The sequence below is a fragment of the Salmo salar genome, chromosome 05 (genome assembly GCF_965601325.2).
Source record: "Salmo salar chromosome 05, fSalSal1, whole genome shotgun sequence".
Classification (NCBI taxonomy): Eukaryota; Metazoa; Chordata; class Actinopteri; order Salmoniformes; family Salmonidae; genus Salmo; species Salmo salar.
Window position 1 is genome coordinate 81129903 of NC_138295.1, and position 20106 is coordinate 81150008.

At 41.0% G+C, this 20106-nt stretch overlaps 1 protein-coding gene across 1 annotated transcript in view; it reads left to right on the plus strand.

Annotated features, from left to right (window-relative positions):
• The window catches only part of LOC106574842 (copine-4), a 95104-nt gene that overhangs the window by 39684 nt on the left and 35314 nt on the right, over window positions 1-20106 (plus strand). The window contains exons 3-7 of the mRNA XM_082975659.1: window positions 2522-2701; window positions 3963-4034; window positions 9433-9507; window positions 12876-12959; window positions 13044-13133. Of these exons, the coding sequence (XP_082831785.1) occupies window positions 2522-2701; window positions 3963-4034; window positions 9433-9507; window positions 12876-12959; window positions 13044-13133 (501 nt within the window). The remainder of the gene's footprint in view (window positions 1-2521; window positions 2702-3962; window positions 4035-9432; window positions 9508-12875; window positions 12960-13043; window positions 13134-20106) is intronic.

The following is a 20106-nucleotide window of genomic DNA, read 5'->3' on the forward strand; positions in this document are numbered from 1 at the left end:
AGGTCGATTAGAAAGGCCTTCTCGCTGTAGTGTTTTAGGGAGCGTTTGACAGTGAGGAGGGGTGGTCGTTTGAACGCGGACCCATTACGCACGCAGGCAATGAGGTAGTGATCATTGAGATCCTAGTTGACGACAGCAGAGGTTTATTTAGAGAGCAAGTTGGTCAGGATGATATCTAAGAGGGTGCCCATGTTTACGGATTTAGGGTTGTACCTGGTAGGTTCCTTGATAATTTGTGTGAGATTGAGGGCATCTAGCTTAGATTGTAGGACAGCCGGGGTGTTCAGCATGTCCTAGTTTAGGTCACCTAATAGTACGAACTCTGAAGATAGATGGGGGGCGATCAAATCGCATATGGTGTCCAGGGCACAGCTGGGGGCTGGGGGGTCTATAACAAGCAGCAACGGTGAGAGACGTGTACCTGGAAAGGTGGATTTTTAAAAGTAGAAGCTTGAATTGTTTGGGCACAGACCTGGATAGTATGACATAACTCTGTAGGCTATCTCTGCAATAGATTGCAACTCTGCCCCTTTGGCAGTTCTATCTTGTCGGAAAATGTTATAGTTAGGGATGGAAATGTCAGTATTTTTGGTGGCCTTCCTAAGCCAGGATTCAGACACGGCTAGGACATCCGGGTTGGAGGAGTGTGCTAAAGCAGTGAGTAAAACAAACTTAGGGAGGAGGCTTCTAATGTTAACATGCATGAAACCAATGCTTTTACGGTTACGGAAGTCAACAAATGAGAGCGCCTGGGGAATGGGAGTGATGCTGGGGGCTGCAGGGCCTGGGTTAACCTCTACATCACCAGAGGAACAGAAGAGTCCCGTGTGGCTCAGTTGGTAGAGCATGGTGTTTGCAACGCCAGGGTTGTGGGTTCGATTCCCACGGGGGACCAGTACGAAAAAAAAAAAATGTACGAAATGTATTCACAACTGTAAGTCTCTCTGGATAAGAGTGTCTGCTAAATGACTAAAATGTAAGAGGAGTAGGATAAGACTACTGCTAAAGGCTAAAAGAACTTGTCGTCTAGTGCGTTCGGAACAGAGAGTAAAAGGAGCAGGTTTCTGGGCGCAGAAGAATAGATTCAAGGCATAATGTACAGACAAGGGTATGGTAGGATGTGAGTACAGTGGAGCTAAGCCTTGGCATTGAGTGATGATGAGAGAGGTTTTGTCTCTAGAGGCACCATTTAAGCCATTTGCGGTCCCCGCATGTGTGTGGGGTGGAACATAATGGCCAGCTAAGGCATATCGAGCAGGGCTGGAGGCTCTACAGTGAAATAAGACAAAAATTACTTACCAAAACATCAATAGACAAGGCATATAGACATTAGGGAGAGGCATGTGTAGCCGAGTGATCATAGGGTCCAGTGAGTAGCTAGACGATCTGGAGGCACAGCGATTCAGACAGCTAGCATGCCGGGGCTAGCAGCAGGCTAGCAGATGGGACTCAGGGGGACGTCACAACGTGAGAGCCTGTTGAAACCCCCTCAGACTGTTACGTTGGCAGACCAGTCGTGATGGATCGGCGGCGCTCCGTGTTGGCAGCAAAAGGTCCAGGCCAATTGGCAAAAGAGGTTTTGAAGCCAGGAATTATCTGATGGATTCCTTCGGCTAGCTAACTGGTGCTTGCTTTGGGACAGAAACCCACTCGGTTGGTTACGTCGGTAGACTAGTCGTGATGGATCGGTGGGGTTCCGTGTCGGCAGCAAAGGGTCCAGGCCAATTGGCAAAAGAGGTAATTGAAGCCAGGAATTGCTTGATGGATCTCTTCGGCTAGCCGGGAGATGGGCAAGGTTCGAGGCTAGCTCCAGGCTAACTGGTGCTTGCTTCGGGACAGAGACGTTAGCCAGGAGTAGCCACTCGAGATAGCAGCTAGCTAGCTGAGATGATCTGGAGTAAAGGTTCAGAGCTTGTGGTAGGGATCCGGAGATGTGGTAGAGAAAAGCAGTCTGATATGCTCTGGGTAGATATCGCGCTGTGCAGGCTGGCAGGAGTTGACCGGGCTGAGGCTGGCAGTCCAAGTTAATGGTGATGACCGCTAGCAGTGGCTAACTGACTACTAGCTAGTAGCTAGTTAGCTGGCTAGCTTCAGAAGGGGGTTCCGGTTCTAAAGTGTAAAATATAGCAGATCCATACCACATTGGGTGAGGCGGGATGCAGGAGAGTATGTTCAGTCCGTAGATGGAAAACGAGATTGAAAATGTTAAAAATATATACGAAGATAAAAATGATATATACAAGTGACAGGACAATCAAAACAATCAAAACGACATACACAAGTGACAAGACAATCAAAACATACATCCCACTGCTACGCCATCTTGGATTTTAGAGAGGGAGGGTGAGCAGTTAATTCTGCAAGAGCTCTAATAGGTTAAAGTGATAACGTTTTAGCTCGGAGCCTCCAATTGAATATACCCACTGGGCACACACTCATTCTCTCTCTCTCTCTCTCTCTCTCTCTCTTCTCTCTCTCTCTCTCTCTCTCTCTCTCTCTCTCTCTCTCTCTCTCTCTGCAGGTTGACAGGACAGAGGTGATCCGTAGCTCTATAAGCCCCACCTTTTCTAAAGTCTTCACCGTGGACTTCTACTTTGAGGAGGTACAGCGGCTACGTTACGAGCTCTATGACATCAGCAGCAATCACAACGGCATCAAGGAGGCTGACTTTCTGGGGGCCATGGAGTGCACACTGGGACAGGTGTGTTCTCACGGCAACGCCACACAAGCTCCGACACGCTATCTCTGACACAATGCTAAGTGCTAATGCTGGACCGAGCTGAACTTAGAGACCATTAAAAGTAGTTAGCAGAGGCTTTTTAGTAGACCCAGTGAGACTGTTTACTCAAGAAAGACAACACCTCCCTCTCACCCTCCCTCTCTGCACGGGTCATTTCCTGTAACGTAAAAAACAAGCGAGTTAAGTGGTTTAGTGGCAGTTGGTCATGCAGTGTAGCGTGTTTTTTTTTATATCAACCCTTGACATGCCTCGTGCAAATAATGATAAGGCACGTAATGAAATAATCCCCCAGACTTTCATTAAGAGTGTTTTGCTACATGCAGCTGTCGGCTGAAACAGTTGGCGTCCGGTACGCCAGCGGGCCTGGAATGTTTGAGCCTTCTGAGCCTCTCTCTGGTATTATTGTGTGTCTATGCCAACAGCAAATGATTCTTCCCCACCACTGCTGACACATGGTTCATAGGCCCTGCTATCTTCATCTAGTTGTACTGAGGAATTCTCCAGAAACTCATTTCATGTGTTATGAATTCCAATATTTAGTTTGAGTTTGATCCAAGTTTTAAAGTATCACTCTCTGTCTCCCTCTCTCCCCCTTCTCTCTCTCTCTCTCTCTCTCTCTCTCTCTCTGTCTTTTCCCTCTAACTCCTGGGAGATCTTCATATGGATGAGCTGTTCATTTTGTTCCACTCTGTTCTGTCTACAAGGAGACGGTGGGACTGTGGGTACATCTCAATGCAAATAAGAGGCATAATTTAGAAACACCTTATATTGTGAATAGGATTCACCAAGGGGTTTTACTGTATTTTTACAGTTTTACTTCATATTTTATTCTCAAAATCATCCAATAGGCCTACTGTACCATGCAACCGTTCCAGCATTGACAATTTACTGAGAGGGCTTTGAACCTTTACAAAGACTCTCATATTGCATCTTAATTGCATAATGTGAAAAGCCTCATAGCATCCAATTATTTTATGGCATCTTTCCAGCATGTTTTTATGGCAAAACTTCTCTTCAGAACTCCCCAACCTCACCCTATACAACCACACTCTCTTTTACTTCAGACATTTGTGCAAAACTCTTCATTTTTTTCTTTCTTTCTTTTTTACTGTGCCGGTGATTCCCTCGTCCCAGTTTTCCCCTCTGGTTCTCCTGAGTTGCTGTGTTGTTGATGTGAGGCATCGAGTCAGGGGAGTCTCACCTCTTATCTCTCTCCAAACAGATTGTGTCCCAGAGGAAGCTCACCAAACCACTTCTCAAACAGGGCAGCACAGTGAGCAAGTCCTTCATCATGGTAAGGCCCCTCTCTGTCACTTAGCTCCCTCTCTCTCTCTAGCGTTCTCTCTCTCTAGCTTTCTCTCTCTCTAGCTTTCTCTGTCTGTCTGTCTGTCTGTCTGTCTGTCTGTCTGTCTGTCTGTCTGTCTGTCTGTCTGTCTGTCTGTCTGTCTGTCTGTCTGTCTGTCTGTCTGTCTGTCTGTCTGTCTGTCTGTCTGTCTGTCTGTCTGTCTGTCTGTCTGTCTGTCTGTCTGTCTGTCTGTCTGTCTGTCTGTCTGTCTAAAGCACAGCAAAGGTAACTGAACTTAATGACTATCGTCCCATAGCACTCACCTCTGTCATCACGAAGTGCTTTGAGAGACTAGTTAAGGATCATATCACCTCTACCTTACCTACCACCCTACAGCCACTTCAATTTGCTTACCGCCCCAATAGATCCACAGACGATGCAATCGCCATCACTCTGCACACTGCCCTATCCAATATGGACAAGAGGAATACCTATGTAAGAATGCTGTTTATTGACTATAGCTCAGCATTCAACACCATAGTACCCTTCAAGCTCGTCATTAAGCTTGAGGCCCTGGGTCTGAACCCCGTCCTGTGCAACTGGGTCCTGGACCTCCTGACAGGCCGCCCCCAGGTGGTGAAGGTAGGAAACATCACCTCCACTCCGCTGATCCTCAACACTGGGGCCCCACAAGGGTGCGTGCTCAGCTCCCTTCTGTACTCCCTGTTCACCCATGACTGCGTGGCCAAGCACGCATCCAACTCAATCATCAAGTTTGTAGACAACACAACACTAGTAGGCTTAATTACCAACGATGACTAGACAGCCTACAGGGAGGAGGTGTGGACTATGGGAGTGTGGTGCCTGGAAAACAACCTCTCACTCAACGTCAACAAAACAAAGGAGATGATCATGGACTTCAGGAAACAGCAGTGGAGAAGGTGGAAAGCTTCAAGTTCCTTGGCATACACATCCCTGACAAACTGAAATGGACCACCCACACAGATAGTGTGGTGAAGAAGGCGCAACAGAGCCTCTTGAACCTCAGGAGGCTAAAGAAATTTGTCTTGTCACCTAAAAACCCTCACAAACTTTTACAGGTGCATAATTGAAAGCATCCAGTCGGGCTGTATCAGTCGGGCTGTATCAACGCTTGGTATGGCAACTGCACCGCCCGCAACCTCAAGGCTCTCCAGAGGGTGGTGCGGTCTGCCCAAAGCATTACTGGGGGCAAACTACCTGCCCTCCAGGACACTTACGGCACCCGATGTCACAGGAAGGCCAAAAAGATAATCAAGGACATCAACCACCCGAGCCACTGCCTGTTCACCCCGTTATCATCCAGAATGCGAGGTCAGTACAGGTGCATCAAAGCTGGGACCGAGAGACTGAAAAACAGCTTCTATCTCAAGGCCATCAGACTGTTAAACAGCCATCACTAGGACATTAGAGGCTGCTGCATATAGTTATAGACTAGAAATCACTGGCCACTAAGGAATGGAACACTCATAATGTTTACATTATCTGGCATTACTCATTTCATATGTATATACTGTATTTTATACTATTCTACGGTATCTTAGTCCCTTAATAAGATTTACATATCTTCCATTACTCATCTCATATATATAATATATATATATATATATATATATATATATATATATACTGTATTCTATACTATTCTACGGTATCTCGTTCACTTAATAATGTTTACATATCTGGCATTACTCATCTCATATGTATATGCTGTTTTCTATACTATTCTACTGTATCTTAGTCCGTTCCGCTCTGACATCGCTCATCCATATGCATATAGTCTTAATTCATTCCATTTGTTTGTATTGGGTATATGTTGTGTAATTTGTTATATATTACTGCACTATCGGAGCTAGAAGCACAAGCACTTCGCTACACCCGTAATAACATCTGCTAATCAGGTGTATGTGACCAATACAATTTGATTTGATTTAGGCAGCCTACCACCTAATCCACAGTCAAAAGTGACCAGGCAAACGTTAACTCAGATACAGGAGTTATTTGTTTACACTTTCTGAGTTTGGTGTAGAGCAGCATCTGAACTTAACAAATAGATATGCATGCATGTGTCTGTTTGAAATGAACATACATATTGTTTTGTTTCTGAAGCACATTGCCTGTTTGCTTATGCATGGAAAATAACCTCTTTCAAAAAAGGCATCAAGGCATTCTCAATAGTGTAAATCATATTTTATTGGGCCACACGCACGCAGGCACGCACGCACTCATGCACGCACGCACACACACACACACACACACACACACACACAATAGTACTATATAAAGAGAGAACTAAATAGAGAGGTATCTCAAGGTCATTATGAAAAATGAGCTCCCAGCAGAAAGAAACTAACATCAATACTAAACTAGTATCAATAGGACTTATATTAGACCAGATGAGGAGTGGTTCCACAGTATTTCATATCTGAACAGTTGACAAATAAATATGAATCCGGAGGCAGATACCGAACAATACAAGCCATTTATGAACTCAAAGTATGAAAGACAATATGTCTATCAGGCGTTTCACTACAATGATTACGAGTTCACTATTTCATTCATAAACAGACTTTTTTCTGGTTTCTGGTTATAACCTGGGTGTGTGTGAATATTAGATCCAGGTGTGTGTGAATATTAGAACCAGGGTGTGTGTGAATATTATAACCAGGGTGTGTGTGAATATTATAACCAGGTCCGTGTGAATATTAGAACCAGGTGTGTGTGAATATTAGAACCAGGGTGTGTGTGAATATTATAACCAGGGTGTGTGTGAATATTATAACCAGGTGTGTGTGAATATTAGAACCAGGTGTGTGTGAATATTAGAACCAGGGTGTGTGTGAATATTAGAACCAGGTGTGTATGTGTGAATATTAGAACCAGGGTGTGTGTGACTATTAGAACAAGGTGTGTGTGAACATTAGAAGCAGGTGTGTGAATATTAGAACCAGGTGTGTGTGAATATTAGAACCAGGTCCGTGTGAATATTAGAACCAGGTGTGTGTGAATATTAGAACCAGGGTCTGTGTGAATATTATAACCAGGGTGTGTGTGAATATTAGAACCAGGTGTGTGTGAACATTAAAAGCAGGGTGTGTGAATATTAGAACCAGGTGTGTGTGAATATTAGAACCAGGTGTGTGTGAATATTAGAACTAGGTGTGAGTGAATATTAGAACCAGGGTGTGTGTGAATATTAGCACCAGGTGTGTGTGTGTGAATATTAGAAGCAGGGTGTGTGTGAATATTAGAACCAGGTGTGTGTGAATATTAGAACCAGGTGTGTGTGAATATTAGAACCAGGTGAGTTTGAATATTAGAACCAGGTGTGTGTGAACATTAGAAGCAGGGTGTGTGAATATTAGAACCAGGTGTGTGTGAATATTAGAACCAGGTGTGTGTGAATATTAGAACCAGGTGTGTGTGAATATTAGAACCAGGGTGTGTGTGAATATTAGCACCAGGTGTGTGTGTGTGTGTGTGTGAATATTAGAACCAGGGTGTGTGTGAATATTAGAAGCAGGGTGTGTGTGAACATTAGAAGCAGGGTGTGTGAATATTAGAACCAGGTGTGTGTGAATATTAGAACCAGGTGTGTGTGAATATTAGAACCAGGTGTGTGTGAATATTAGAACAAGGGTGTGTTTGAATATTAGAACCAGGTGTGTGTGTGTGAATATTAGAACCAAGGTGTGTGTGAATATTAGAACCAGGTGTGTGTGAACATTAGAAGCAGGGTGTGTGAATATTAGAACCAGGTGTGTGTGAATATTAGAACCAGGTGTGTGTGAATATTAGAACCAGGTGTGTGTGAATATTAGAACAAGGGTGTGTGTGAATATTAGAACCAGGTGTGTGTGTGTGAATATTAGAACCAAGGTGTGTGTGAATATTAGAACCAGGTGTGTGTGAACATTAGAAGCAGGGTGTGTGAATATTAGAACCAGGTGTGTGTGAATATTAGAACCAGGTGTGGGTGAATATTAGAACCAGGTGTGTGTGAATATTAGAACCAGGTGTGTGAATATTAGAACCAGGTGTGTGTGAATATTAGAACCAGGTGCGTGTGAATATTAGAACCAGGGTGTGTGAATATTAGAACCTGGTGTGTGTGAATATTAGAACCAGGCTGTGTGTGTGAATATTAGATCCAGGTGTGTGTGAATATTAGAACCAGGTGTGTGTGAATATTAGAACCAGGGTGTGTGGGAATATTAGAACCAGGTGTGTGTGAATATTAGATCCAGGTGTGTGTGAATATTAGATCCAGGTGTGTGTGAATATTAGAACCAGGGTGTTTGTGAATATTAGAACCAGGTGTGTGTGAATATTAGAACCAGGGTGTTTGTGAATATTAGAACCAGGTGTGTGTGAATATTAGAACCAGGTGTGTGTGTGTGAATATTAGAACCAGGTGTGTGTGAATATTAGAACCAGGTGTGTGTGAATATTAGAACCAGGGTGCGTGTGAATATTAGAACCAGGTCCGTGTGAATATTAGAACCAGGTGTGTGTGAATATTAGAACCAGGGTGTTTGAGAATATTAGAACCAGGTGTGTGTGAATGTTAGAACCAGGGTGTTTGTGAATATTAGAACCAGGTGTGTGTGAATATTAGAACCAGGGTGTGTGTGAATATTAGAACCAGGTGTGTGTGAATATTAGAACCAGGTGTGTGTGTGTGAATATTAGAACCAGGTGTGTGTGAATATTAGAACCAGGTGTGTGTGAATATTAGAACCAGGTGTGTGTGAATATTAGAACCAGGGTGTGTGTGAATATTATTACCAGGGTGTGTGTGAATATTATAACCAGGTGTGTGTGAATATTAGAACCAGGTGTGTGTGAATATTAGAACCAGGTCCGTGTGAATATTAGAACCAGGTCCGTGTGAATATTAGAACCAGGTGTGTGTGAATATTAGAACAAGGTGTGTGTGAATATTAGAACCAGGGAGTGTGTGAATATTAGAACCAGGTGTGTGTGAATATTAGAACCAGGGTGTGCGTGAATATTAGAACCAGGTGTGTGTGAATATTAGAACCAGGGAGTGTGTGAATATTAGAACCAGGTGTGTGTGAATATTAGAACCAGGTGTGTGTGAATATTAGAACCAGGTGTGTGTGAATATTAGAACAAGGCGTGTGTGAATATTAGAACCAGGTGTGTGTGAATATTAGAACAAGGCGTGTGTGAATATTAGAACCAGGTGTGTGTGAATATTAGAACCAGGTGTGTGTGAATATTAGAACCAGGTGTGTGTGAATATTAGAACAAGGCGTGTGTGAATATTAGGACCAGGTGTGTGTGAATATTAGAACCAGGTGTGTGTGAATATTAGAACCAGGTGTGTGTTATGTACCTGCAGGTCACCGCCGAGGAGCTGACAGGGAATGATGACTATGTGGAACTTTCTTTCAGTGCCAGGAAACTTGATGACAAGGTAAGTTTGCAACGCTACAGAAAATGTTTATTTTGTGCTCGTTAATTTATCATGAATGCATTACATTATCGTATATCCTCTAATTAACCATGGCATCAACCGGTCTCAGAACAGTGATTATACACAGAGCTATGCTTCAAGGGGAAAATCCCACCAGAGGAATAATTACAACAGAAACACATTAGATACAGAGAACCTATCCCTCCTCAATGAGGATCTATGATCCATCCAACTCCCCATCTCTGTCTCTCCTGCTGTGTTTGTGGTTCTGGCTCACACACACACAACACACACACACACAACACACAGATGTGAGATGGGGAGATAAGAAAGGAGAGAGAGAGCAGAGGTGTGTGTGGTGTGTTTGTGGTTAAGTCCAAGAGATGTTTTTAAGTCCCCTGGTGTCTTTCTCAGCCCCAGTGTGTCTCTAATCACAGTCTAATTTAAATGAGTTAATCTCCACTAAATGGAAGATGTGTGTGTGTGTGTGTGTGTGTGTGTGTGTGTGTGTGTGTGTGTGTGTGTGTGTGTGTGTGTGTGTGTGTGTGTGTGTGTGTGTGTGTGTGTGTGTGTGTGTGTGTGTGTGTGTGTGTGTGTCTGCCTTCAACTGGAATACGTTTTCCCTCACCACAGGTGCTAAAGTACATTATTCCAGCACTAAAATGCAAGTAACCATTGCATCTGCAGGGAGAAATGCAATCAATCAAAGCGATTTGCTCTTAACTTTCCTATCAGTATACTATCAGTAAGAATTGTGTTTGTAAATGATTGATTTCGTGTTTTTGGAACTGCAGATTTGTTCTGATCATCAGGTCTTTTGAGGGAATTGTTCTCCTGGAGCATCCAGTCAAGTTGATTGTAGCACTAGGATCACACATCAGGTGTGCATAACCAGACCAGGATATATCATGACCATTGGTGGCCCCAATTCAAATCAAATCAAATCGAAGTTTATTTGTCACTTGTGCCGAATACAACCTTACAGTGAAATGCTTACTTACAAGCCCTAACAAACAGTGCAATTTTTAAGTAATAGGTATTAGGTAAACAATAGATAAGTAAAGAAATAAAAAAACAGTAAAATGACAGTAAAAATAACAGCAGCGAGGCTGTATACAGGGGTACCGGTACAGAGCCAATGTGCGGGGGCACCGGTTAGTCAGGCTAATTAAGGTAATATGTACATGAAGGTATAGTTAAAGTGACTATGCATAGATGATAAACAGAGAGTAGCAGCAGCATAAAAGAGGGAGTTGGGGGGAATGGGAAGATGACACACAATGCAAATAGTCCGGGTAGCCATTTGATTACCTGTTCAAGAGTCTAATGGCTTGGGGGTGAAAGCTGTTTATAAGCCTCTTGGACCAAGACTTGGCACTCTGGTACCGCTTGCCATGCGATAGCAGAGAGAACAGTCTATGACTGGGGTGGCTGGGGTCTTTCGACAATTTTTAGGGACTTCTTCTGACACCGCCTGGTATAGAGGTCCTGGATGGCTGGCAGCTTAGCCCCAGTGATGTACATTTACATTTTTACATTTACGCCATTTAGCAGACGCTCTTATCCAGAGCGACTTACAAATTGGTGCATTCATCTTATTGATAAAGTCAGTGACTGATGTGGTGTACTCCTCAATGCCATCGGAAGAATCCTGGAACATATTCCAGTCTGTGCTAGTTAAACAGTCTTGTAGCTTAGCATCTGCTTCATCTGACCGCTTTTTTAATAGACCGAGTCACTGGTGCTTCCTGCTTTAATTTTAGCTTGTAAGCGGGAATCAGTAGGATAGAATTATGGTCAAATTTGCCAAAGGAGGGCGAGGGAGAGCTTTGTACGCGTCTGTGTGTGCAGTAAAGGTCATCTAGAATTGTTTTCCCCTCTGGTTGACATTTAACATGCTGATAGAAATGAGGTAAAACGGATATAAGTTTCCCTGCATTAAAGTCCCCGGCCACTAGAAGCGCTGCCTCTGGGTGACCGGTTTCCTGTTTGCTTATTACCTTATACAGCTGACTGAGTGCTGTCTTAGTGCCCGTATCTGTTTGTGGTGGTAAATAAACAGCCACTTAAAATATAGATGAACAATATCATGAGATACTCCACTTCAGGCGAGCAAAATCTAGAGACTTCCTTAGATTTCGTGCACCAGCTGTTGTTTACTACTATACACAGACCACCCTCGTCTTTGGAGTGTGCTGTTCTATCTAGCCGGTGCAGCGTATATCCCACCAGCTGAATGTTATCCATGTCGTCATTCAGCCACAATTTGGTGAAACATAAGATGTTACAGTTTTTGTTGTCCTGTTGGTAGGATATTCGTGATCGTTACTCGTCTAATTTATTGTTCAATGATTGTACATTGGCAAGTAATACTGATGGTAAGGGCAGATTTCCCACTCGGCGTTGGCGGATCCTCTATACCTGCGTCTCTTTCTCTTTCCAATGACGGGGATTTTGGCCTTGTCGGGTGTCTGAAGTACATCCTGTGCGTCCTGCTCGTTGAAGAAAAAATCTTTGTCTAATCCGAGGTGAGCGATCCATGTTCTGATACCCAGAAGCTCTTTTTTGCTGTAAGACACGGTGGCAGAATCATGATGTACAAAATAAGTTACAAATAACGCAAAAAAAAAAACGCAAAAGGCTGCCATTTCTTCTGGCACCATCTTACTGTAGACAATTCCCGATGACAAGGTCAGAAATAACCCTGTCGTGATGTTGAGGAGTTGTGTTTTCGAAATGCAATCTGCAATTTGACATTTCTACTTGTTGTCCAAAAGTGTTGAGAACAATCTGTGATTTTCTACTTCCCAGTGCTGCTCTTATTAGATAAGTCAAAAGTACCAAGACAATTTGAAAGGCGTTTTAGCTGTATACTGTAACGAGTTATAACCTCAGGGTCTGGAGTTATGTATGAGCTACAGTATTTCTTCAGCTAATTTAGCTGTTCAGGAGTTTTGGCACCCGTCTAGGGAGTTACCAGAGATAACCCTCCTACAGATTGCATCTCAGCTCTATGAATCATTGAACAGGAAGGAGAGAGACCAGCCTCTCAGGAAGAGATATAGTGGCAGAGAGTTAGATAGATGTCAGTACAGTATATTCTATGTATAATATATATTCCATGTAGACGACCTATACACATACAGGAGCGTTTGTAGAGGACCTCAGTGTGTTGTTGACTTTGATAAACGCATTAATAGGGACAACATGGCAACCATCTTCCTCACAACAACGTTAGGTATTTTATTGACCACTTTCACAGTTTTAGGGCCAAAGCGGTTGGGAGGGAAATATTGCAATCCCTCAGCATGGCATTAAGATGGTAGATGATGTATTTCTAAAAGCCCACTGTGTATCTCTCTGTGCAGGACTTTTTTAGCAAATCAGACCCTTTCCTGGAGATCTTCAGGATGAACGATGACGACACGCTACAGCTTGTGCACAGAACAGAGGTAAAACTAGTAGTCGTTTTGTCCAAACGGATCCATCCAATTACTTTAGCTTATTTACTTTTCTCTTTCCTGTTTCACTCACAGACTGTTATGAACAACCTTAACCCGGTGTGGAAAACCTTCAAGACTTCCCTGAATTCCCTCTGCAGTGGAGACCATGACAGGCCTCTAAAGGTATAGATTTGTGTGTCTGATTGATTGTATGTATGTATGTGCTTGGCTCTATGTCTTCTCTCCAGCCCAGGGGACCTGATTGACCACTTTTGCCACAGTAGTGGATTGACTGGCAGGTGAGCAATACAGATTTCAGCACCATGGCCTCAATCCTATAAGGGGTTTGTCTACTAGAGTCAGGAGGGAGGGCTGGACTAGGGAGGAAGGGGATTCTCTATAGCAGGGGTATTCAACTCTTACCCCTGGTTTTCTGTTCTACCTGATAATTAATACCACCCACCTGGTGTCCCTGGTCTAAATCAGTCCCTGATTAGTCTCTCTCTCCTTCCCTCTATTCTTCATTCCCTCCTCTCCAGTCAATCAGTCCCTGATTAGAGGGGAACAATGTAAAAATGAACTGGCTTCGAGGTCCAGAGTTGAGTTTGAGGGCTCTCTAGATGAGTCCTTTGTGGCTTGGCCTGATCATACGGAGGACGGAGGACGTCTATTAGACCAGGGGAGTGGAAAGAGAGAGCCTCTCAAACGCCCCGCCCCCACCACCTTTATAACTCCTCCTCCTTCATCCCTCTCATGTTCTCTTTCAGCCCCCCTCCCTCTGTCTCACATGGTCGGCATCTTTCCCCTTTTCCTTTATTACCTCGTGTGTGTGTGTGTGTGTGTGTGTGTGTGTGTGTGTGTGTGTGTGTGTGTGTGTGTGTGTGTGTGTGTGTGTGTGTGTGTGTGTGTGTGTGTGTGTGTGTGTGTGTGTGTGTGTGTGTGTGTGTGTGTTATTGCCTTTTTCCCCCTTTCTATCTCCCTGGCATTACTAAATCATTAAACTACAGTTAGTCTAATGCGCGCCTGAAGGGCCTGCTCTAAACAAATACGACTTTCTCATTAAACATTTAGGCACCAACAATGAGCTGCAGCAGTGTCTCATTGTGTTTAGGGGCACTGTCTCTCTCTCTCTCTCTCTCTCTCTCTCTCTCTCTCTCTCTCTCTCTCTCTCTCTCGCGCTCTCTCCTTTCCTCTATTCTTCATTCCCTCCTCTCCAGCCAAGGAGTTAGAGAGGGTGGAAGGAGGTGGAAGGAGGTTAAGCGTTCAACGCCCCCCCCCCCCCAACTTCCCTCCCACCTACCTCTTGCCCCAATCCCTCCATGTTGCCAATCACACCTCTCCTCTTCATCCCAAGATTTCAATCAGCCCTGGCTGCCATGGTGGTGCTCTTTAGGGTATGAGTGATGAGGTCACTGTAGGGTTGGATGTGTGTTGGTGGGGCCAACAGCAATTAACCCCAGGGCAGGAAATGACATGGCGCTAAAGAGATCATTCACATTTAAACGTTGAAGGCTAAGAAACTGTCTGACCATATTACTACCAACATTAACCGCACCTACGCTATCAGCAAACCTTTTTGAAATAAGTATTGAAATTATACAGAGCCACTGCTTAAAAACCAGTGGTTTCAGGGAAAGAGCTTCCTGTTTGTCTGTTGGGATTGATCATCCAGTGGGACATGGTGAGTCCCATGCTGCCTTGCCCACTACCACCATAATAGTAGCACATAATGGTAGCATCATAATAGCAGCATCATAATAGTACCCTCATAATAGTAGCCTCATAATAGTAGCACCATAATAGTTGCCTCATAATAGTAACATCATAATAGTAGCACAATAATAGTAGACCATAACGGTAGCATCATAATAGTAGCACAATAATAGCAGACCATAACGGTAGCATCATAATAGTAGACCATAACTGTAGCATCATAATAGTAGACCATAACGGTAGAATCATAATAGTAGACGATAATGGTAGCATCATAATGGTACACCATAATGGAAACACCATAATAGTAGCACCATAATAGTAGACCATAATGGTAGCATCATAATAGTAGCATCAAAGTAGTAGACCAAAATGGTAGCATCATAATAATAGACCATAATGGTGGCATCATAATAGTAGCACATAATGGTAGCATCATAATAGTAGCATCATAATAGTAGCACATAATGGTAGCATCATAATAGTAGCATCATAATAGTAGGCCATAATGGTAGCATCATAATAGTAGGCCATAATGGTAGCATCATAATAGTAGACCATAATGGTGGCATCATAATAGTAGCATCATAGTAGTAGACCATAATGGTAGCATCATAATGGTAACACTATAATAGTAGACCATAATGGTAGCCTCAAGGGTAGACCATAATGGTAGCATCATAATGGTAGACCATAATGGTAGCATCATAATGGTAGCATCATAATAGTAGACCATAATGGTAGCATCATAATGGTAGCATCATAATAGTAGCATCATAATAGTAAACCATAATGGTAGCATCATAATGGTAGCATCATATTAGTAGAACATAATGATAGCATCATAATAGTAGCATCATAATAGTAGACCATAATGGTAGCATCATAATAGTAGACCATAATGGTAGCATCATAATAGTAGCATCAAAGTAGTAGACCATAATGGTAGCATCATAATAATAGACCATAATGGTGGCATCATAATAGTAGCACATAATGGTAGCATCATAACAGTAGTATTATAATAGTAGACCATAACGGTAGCATCATAATAGTAGCACATAATGGTAGGCCATAATGGTAGCATCATAATAGTAGACCATAATGGTGGCATCATAATAGTAGCACATAATGGTAGCATTATAATAGTAGCATCATAGTAGTAGACCATAATGGTAGCATAATAATGGTACACCATAATGGTAACATTATAATAGTAGGCCATAATGGTAGCATCATAATAGTAGACCATAATGGTAGCATCATAATAGTAGACCATAATGGTAGCATCGTAATAGTAGTCCATAATGGTAGCATCATAATGGTAGCATCATAATAGTAGCATCATAATAGTAGACCATAATGGTAGCATCATAATGGTAGCATCATAATAGTAGACCTTAATGGTAGCATCATATTAGTAGAACATAATGATAGCATCATAATAGTAGCATCATAATAGTAGACCATAATGGTAGCATCATAATAGTAGACCATAATGGTAGCATCATAATAGTAGCATCAAAGTAGTAGACCATAATGGTAGCATCATAATAATAGACCATAATGGTGGCATCATAATAGTAGCACATAATGGTAGCATCATAACAGTAGTATTATAATAGTAGACCATAACGGTAGCATCATAATAGTAGCACATAATGGTAGGCCATAATGGTAGCATCATAATAGTAGACCATAATGGTGGCATCATAATAGTAGCACATAATGGTAGCATTATAATAGTAGCATCATAGTAGTAGACCATAATGGTAGCATAATAATGGTACACCATAATGGTAGCATCATAATAGTAGACCATAATGGTAGCATCATAATAGTAGACCATAATGGTAGCATCGTAATAGTAGTCCATAATGGTAGCATCATAATGGTAGCATCATAATAGTAGCATCATAATAGTAGACCATAATGGTAGCATCATAATGGTAGCATCATAATAGTAGACCTTAATGGTAGCATCATAATAGTAGCATCATAATAGTAGACCATAATGGTAGCATCATAATAGTAGCATCATAATAGTAGACCATAATGGTAGCATCATAATGGTAGCATCATAATAGTAGACCATAATGGTAGCATCATAATAGTAGTATCATAATAGTAGCATCATAATAGTAGACCATAATGGTAGCATCATATTGGTAGCATCATAATAGTAGACCATAATGGTAGCATCATAATATTAGCATCATAATAGTAGCACATAATGGTAGCATCATAATAGTAGCATCATAGTAGTAGACCATAATGGTAGCATCATAATGGTAACACTATAATAGTAGACCATAATTGTAGCATCATAATGGTAGCATCATAATAGTAGCACATAATGGTAGACCATAATGGTAGCATCATAATAGTAGACCATAATGGTAGCATCATAATAGTAGCATCATAAAAGTAGACCACAATGGTAGCATCATAATAGTAGACCATAATGGTAGCATCATAATGGTAGCATCATAATAGTAGACCATAATGGTAGCATCATAATAGTAGCATCATAATAGTAGACCATAATGGTAGCATCATAATAGTAGCATCATAATAGTAGACCATAATGGTAGCATCATAATGGTAGCATCATAATAGTAGACCATAATGGTAGCATCCTAATAGCAATATCATAATAGTAGCATCTTAATAGTAGACCATAATGGTAGCAACATATTGGTAGCATCATAATAGTAGCACGTAATGGTAGCATCATAATAGTAGCATCATAATAGTAGGCCATAATGGTAGCATCATAATACTAGACCATAATGGTGGCATCATAATAGTAGTATTATAATAGTAGACCATAACGGTAGCATCATAATAGTAGCACATAATGGTAACATTATAATAGTAGACCATAATGGTAGCATCATAATGGTAGACCATAATGGTAGCATCATAATAGTAGACCATAATGGTAGCATCATAATAGTAGACCTTAATGGTAGCATCATAATAGTAGCATCATAATAGTAGACCATAATGGTATTATCATAATAGTAGCATCATAATAGTAGGCCATAATGGTAGCATCATAATACTAGACCATAATGGTGGCATCATAATAGTAGTATTATAATAGTAGACCATAACGGTAGCATCATAATAGTAGCACATAATGGTAGGCCATAATGGTAGCATCATAATAGTAGACCATAATGGTGGCATCATAATAGTAGCACATAATGGTAGCATTATAATAGTAGCATCATAGTAGTAGACCATAATGGTAGCATCATAATGGTACACCATAATGGTAACATTATAATAGTAGACCATAATGGTAGCATCATAATGGTAGACCATAATGGTAGCATCATAATAGTAGACCATAATGGTAGCATCATAATAGTAGACCTTAATGGTAGCATCATAATAGTAGCATCATAATAGTAGACCATAATGGTAGCATCATAATAGTAGCATCATAATAGTAGACCATAATGGTAGCATCATAATGGTAGCATCATAATAGTAGACCATAATGGTAGCATCATAATAGTAGTATCATAATAGTAGCATCATAATAGTAGACCATAATGGTAGCATCATATTGGTAGCATCATAATAGTAGCACATAATGGTAGCATCATAATAGTAGCATCATAATAGTAGGCCATAATGGTAGCATCATAATAGTAGACCATAACGGTAGCATCATAATAGTAGCACATAATGGTAGGCCATAATGGTAGCATCATAATAGTAGACCATAATGGTGGCATCATAATAGTAGCACATAATGGTAGCATTATAATAGTAGCATCATAGTAGTAGACCATAATGGTAGCATCATAATGGTAACACTATAATAGTAGACCATAATTGTAGCATCATAATGGTAGCATCATAATAGTAGCACATAATGGTAGACCATAATGGTAGCATCATAATCGTAGACCATAATGGTAGCATCATAATAGTAGCATCATAAAAGTAGACCATAATGGTAGCATCATAATAGTAGACCATAATGGTAGCATCATAATGGTAGCATCATAAAAGTAGACCATAATGGTAGCATCATAATAGTAGCATCATAATAGTAGACCATAATGGTAGCATCATAATAGTAGCATCATAATAGTAGACCATAATGGTAGCATCATAATGGTAGCATCATAATAGTAGACCATAATGGTAGCATCCTAATAGCAGTATCATAATAGTAGCATCTTAATGGTAGACCATAATGGTACCAACATATTGGTAGCATCATAATAGTAGCAAGTAATGGTAGCATCATAATAGTAGCATCTTAATAGTAGCACATAATGGTATTATCATAATAGTAGCATCATAATAGTAGGCCATAATGGTAGCATCATAATACTAGACCATAATGGTGGCATAATAATAGTAGCACATAATGGTAGCATCATAATAGTAGTATTATAATAGTAGACCATAACGGTAGCATCATAATAGTAGCACATAATGGTAGGCCATAATGGTAGCATCATAATAGTAGACCATAATGGTGGCATCATAATAGTAGCACATAATGGTAGCATTATAACTTTAGCATCATAGTAGTAGACCATAATGGTAGCATCATAATGGTACACCATAATGGTAACATTATAATAGTAGACCATAATGGTAGCATCATAATGGTAGACCATAATGGTAGCATAATAATAGTAGACCATAATGGTAGCATCATAATAGTAGACCATAATGGTAGAATCATAATGGTAGAATCATAATAGTAGCATCATAATAGTAGACCATAATGGTAGCATCATAATGGTAGCATCATAATAGTAGACCATAATGGTAGCATCATAATAGTAGCATCATAATAGTAGACCATAATGGTAGCATCATAATAGTAGCATCATAATAGTAGACCATAATGGTAGCATCATAATAGTAGCATCATAATAGTAGACCATAATGGTAGCATCATAATAGTTGTATCATAATAGTAGCATCATAATAGTAGACCATAATGGTAGCATCATATTGGTAGCATCATAATAGTAGACCATAATGGTAGCATCATAATAGTAGACCATAATGGTAGCATCATAATGGTAGCATCATAATAGTAGACCATAATGGTAGCATCATAATAGTAGTATCATAATAGTAGCATCATAATAGTAGACCATAATGGTAGCATCATAATGGTAGCGTCATAATAGTAGACCATAATGGTAGCATCATATTGGTAGCATCATAATAGTAGACCATAATGGTAGCATCATAATAGTAGCATCATAATAGTAGACCATAATGGTAGCATCATAATAGTAGCATCAAAGTAGTAGACCATAATGGTAGCATCATAATACTAGACCATAATGGTGGCATCATAATAGTAACACATAATGGTAGCATCATAATAGTAGTATTATAATAGTAGACCATAACGGTAGCATCATAATAGTAGCACATAATGGTAGGCCAT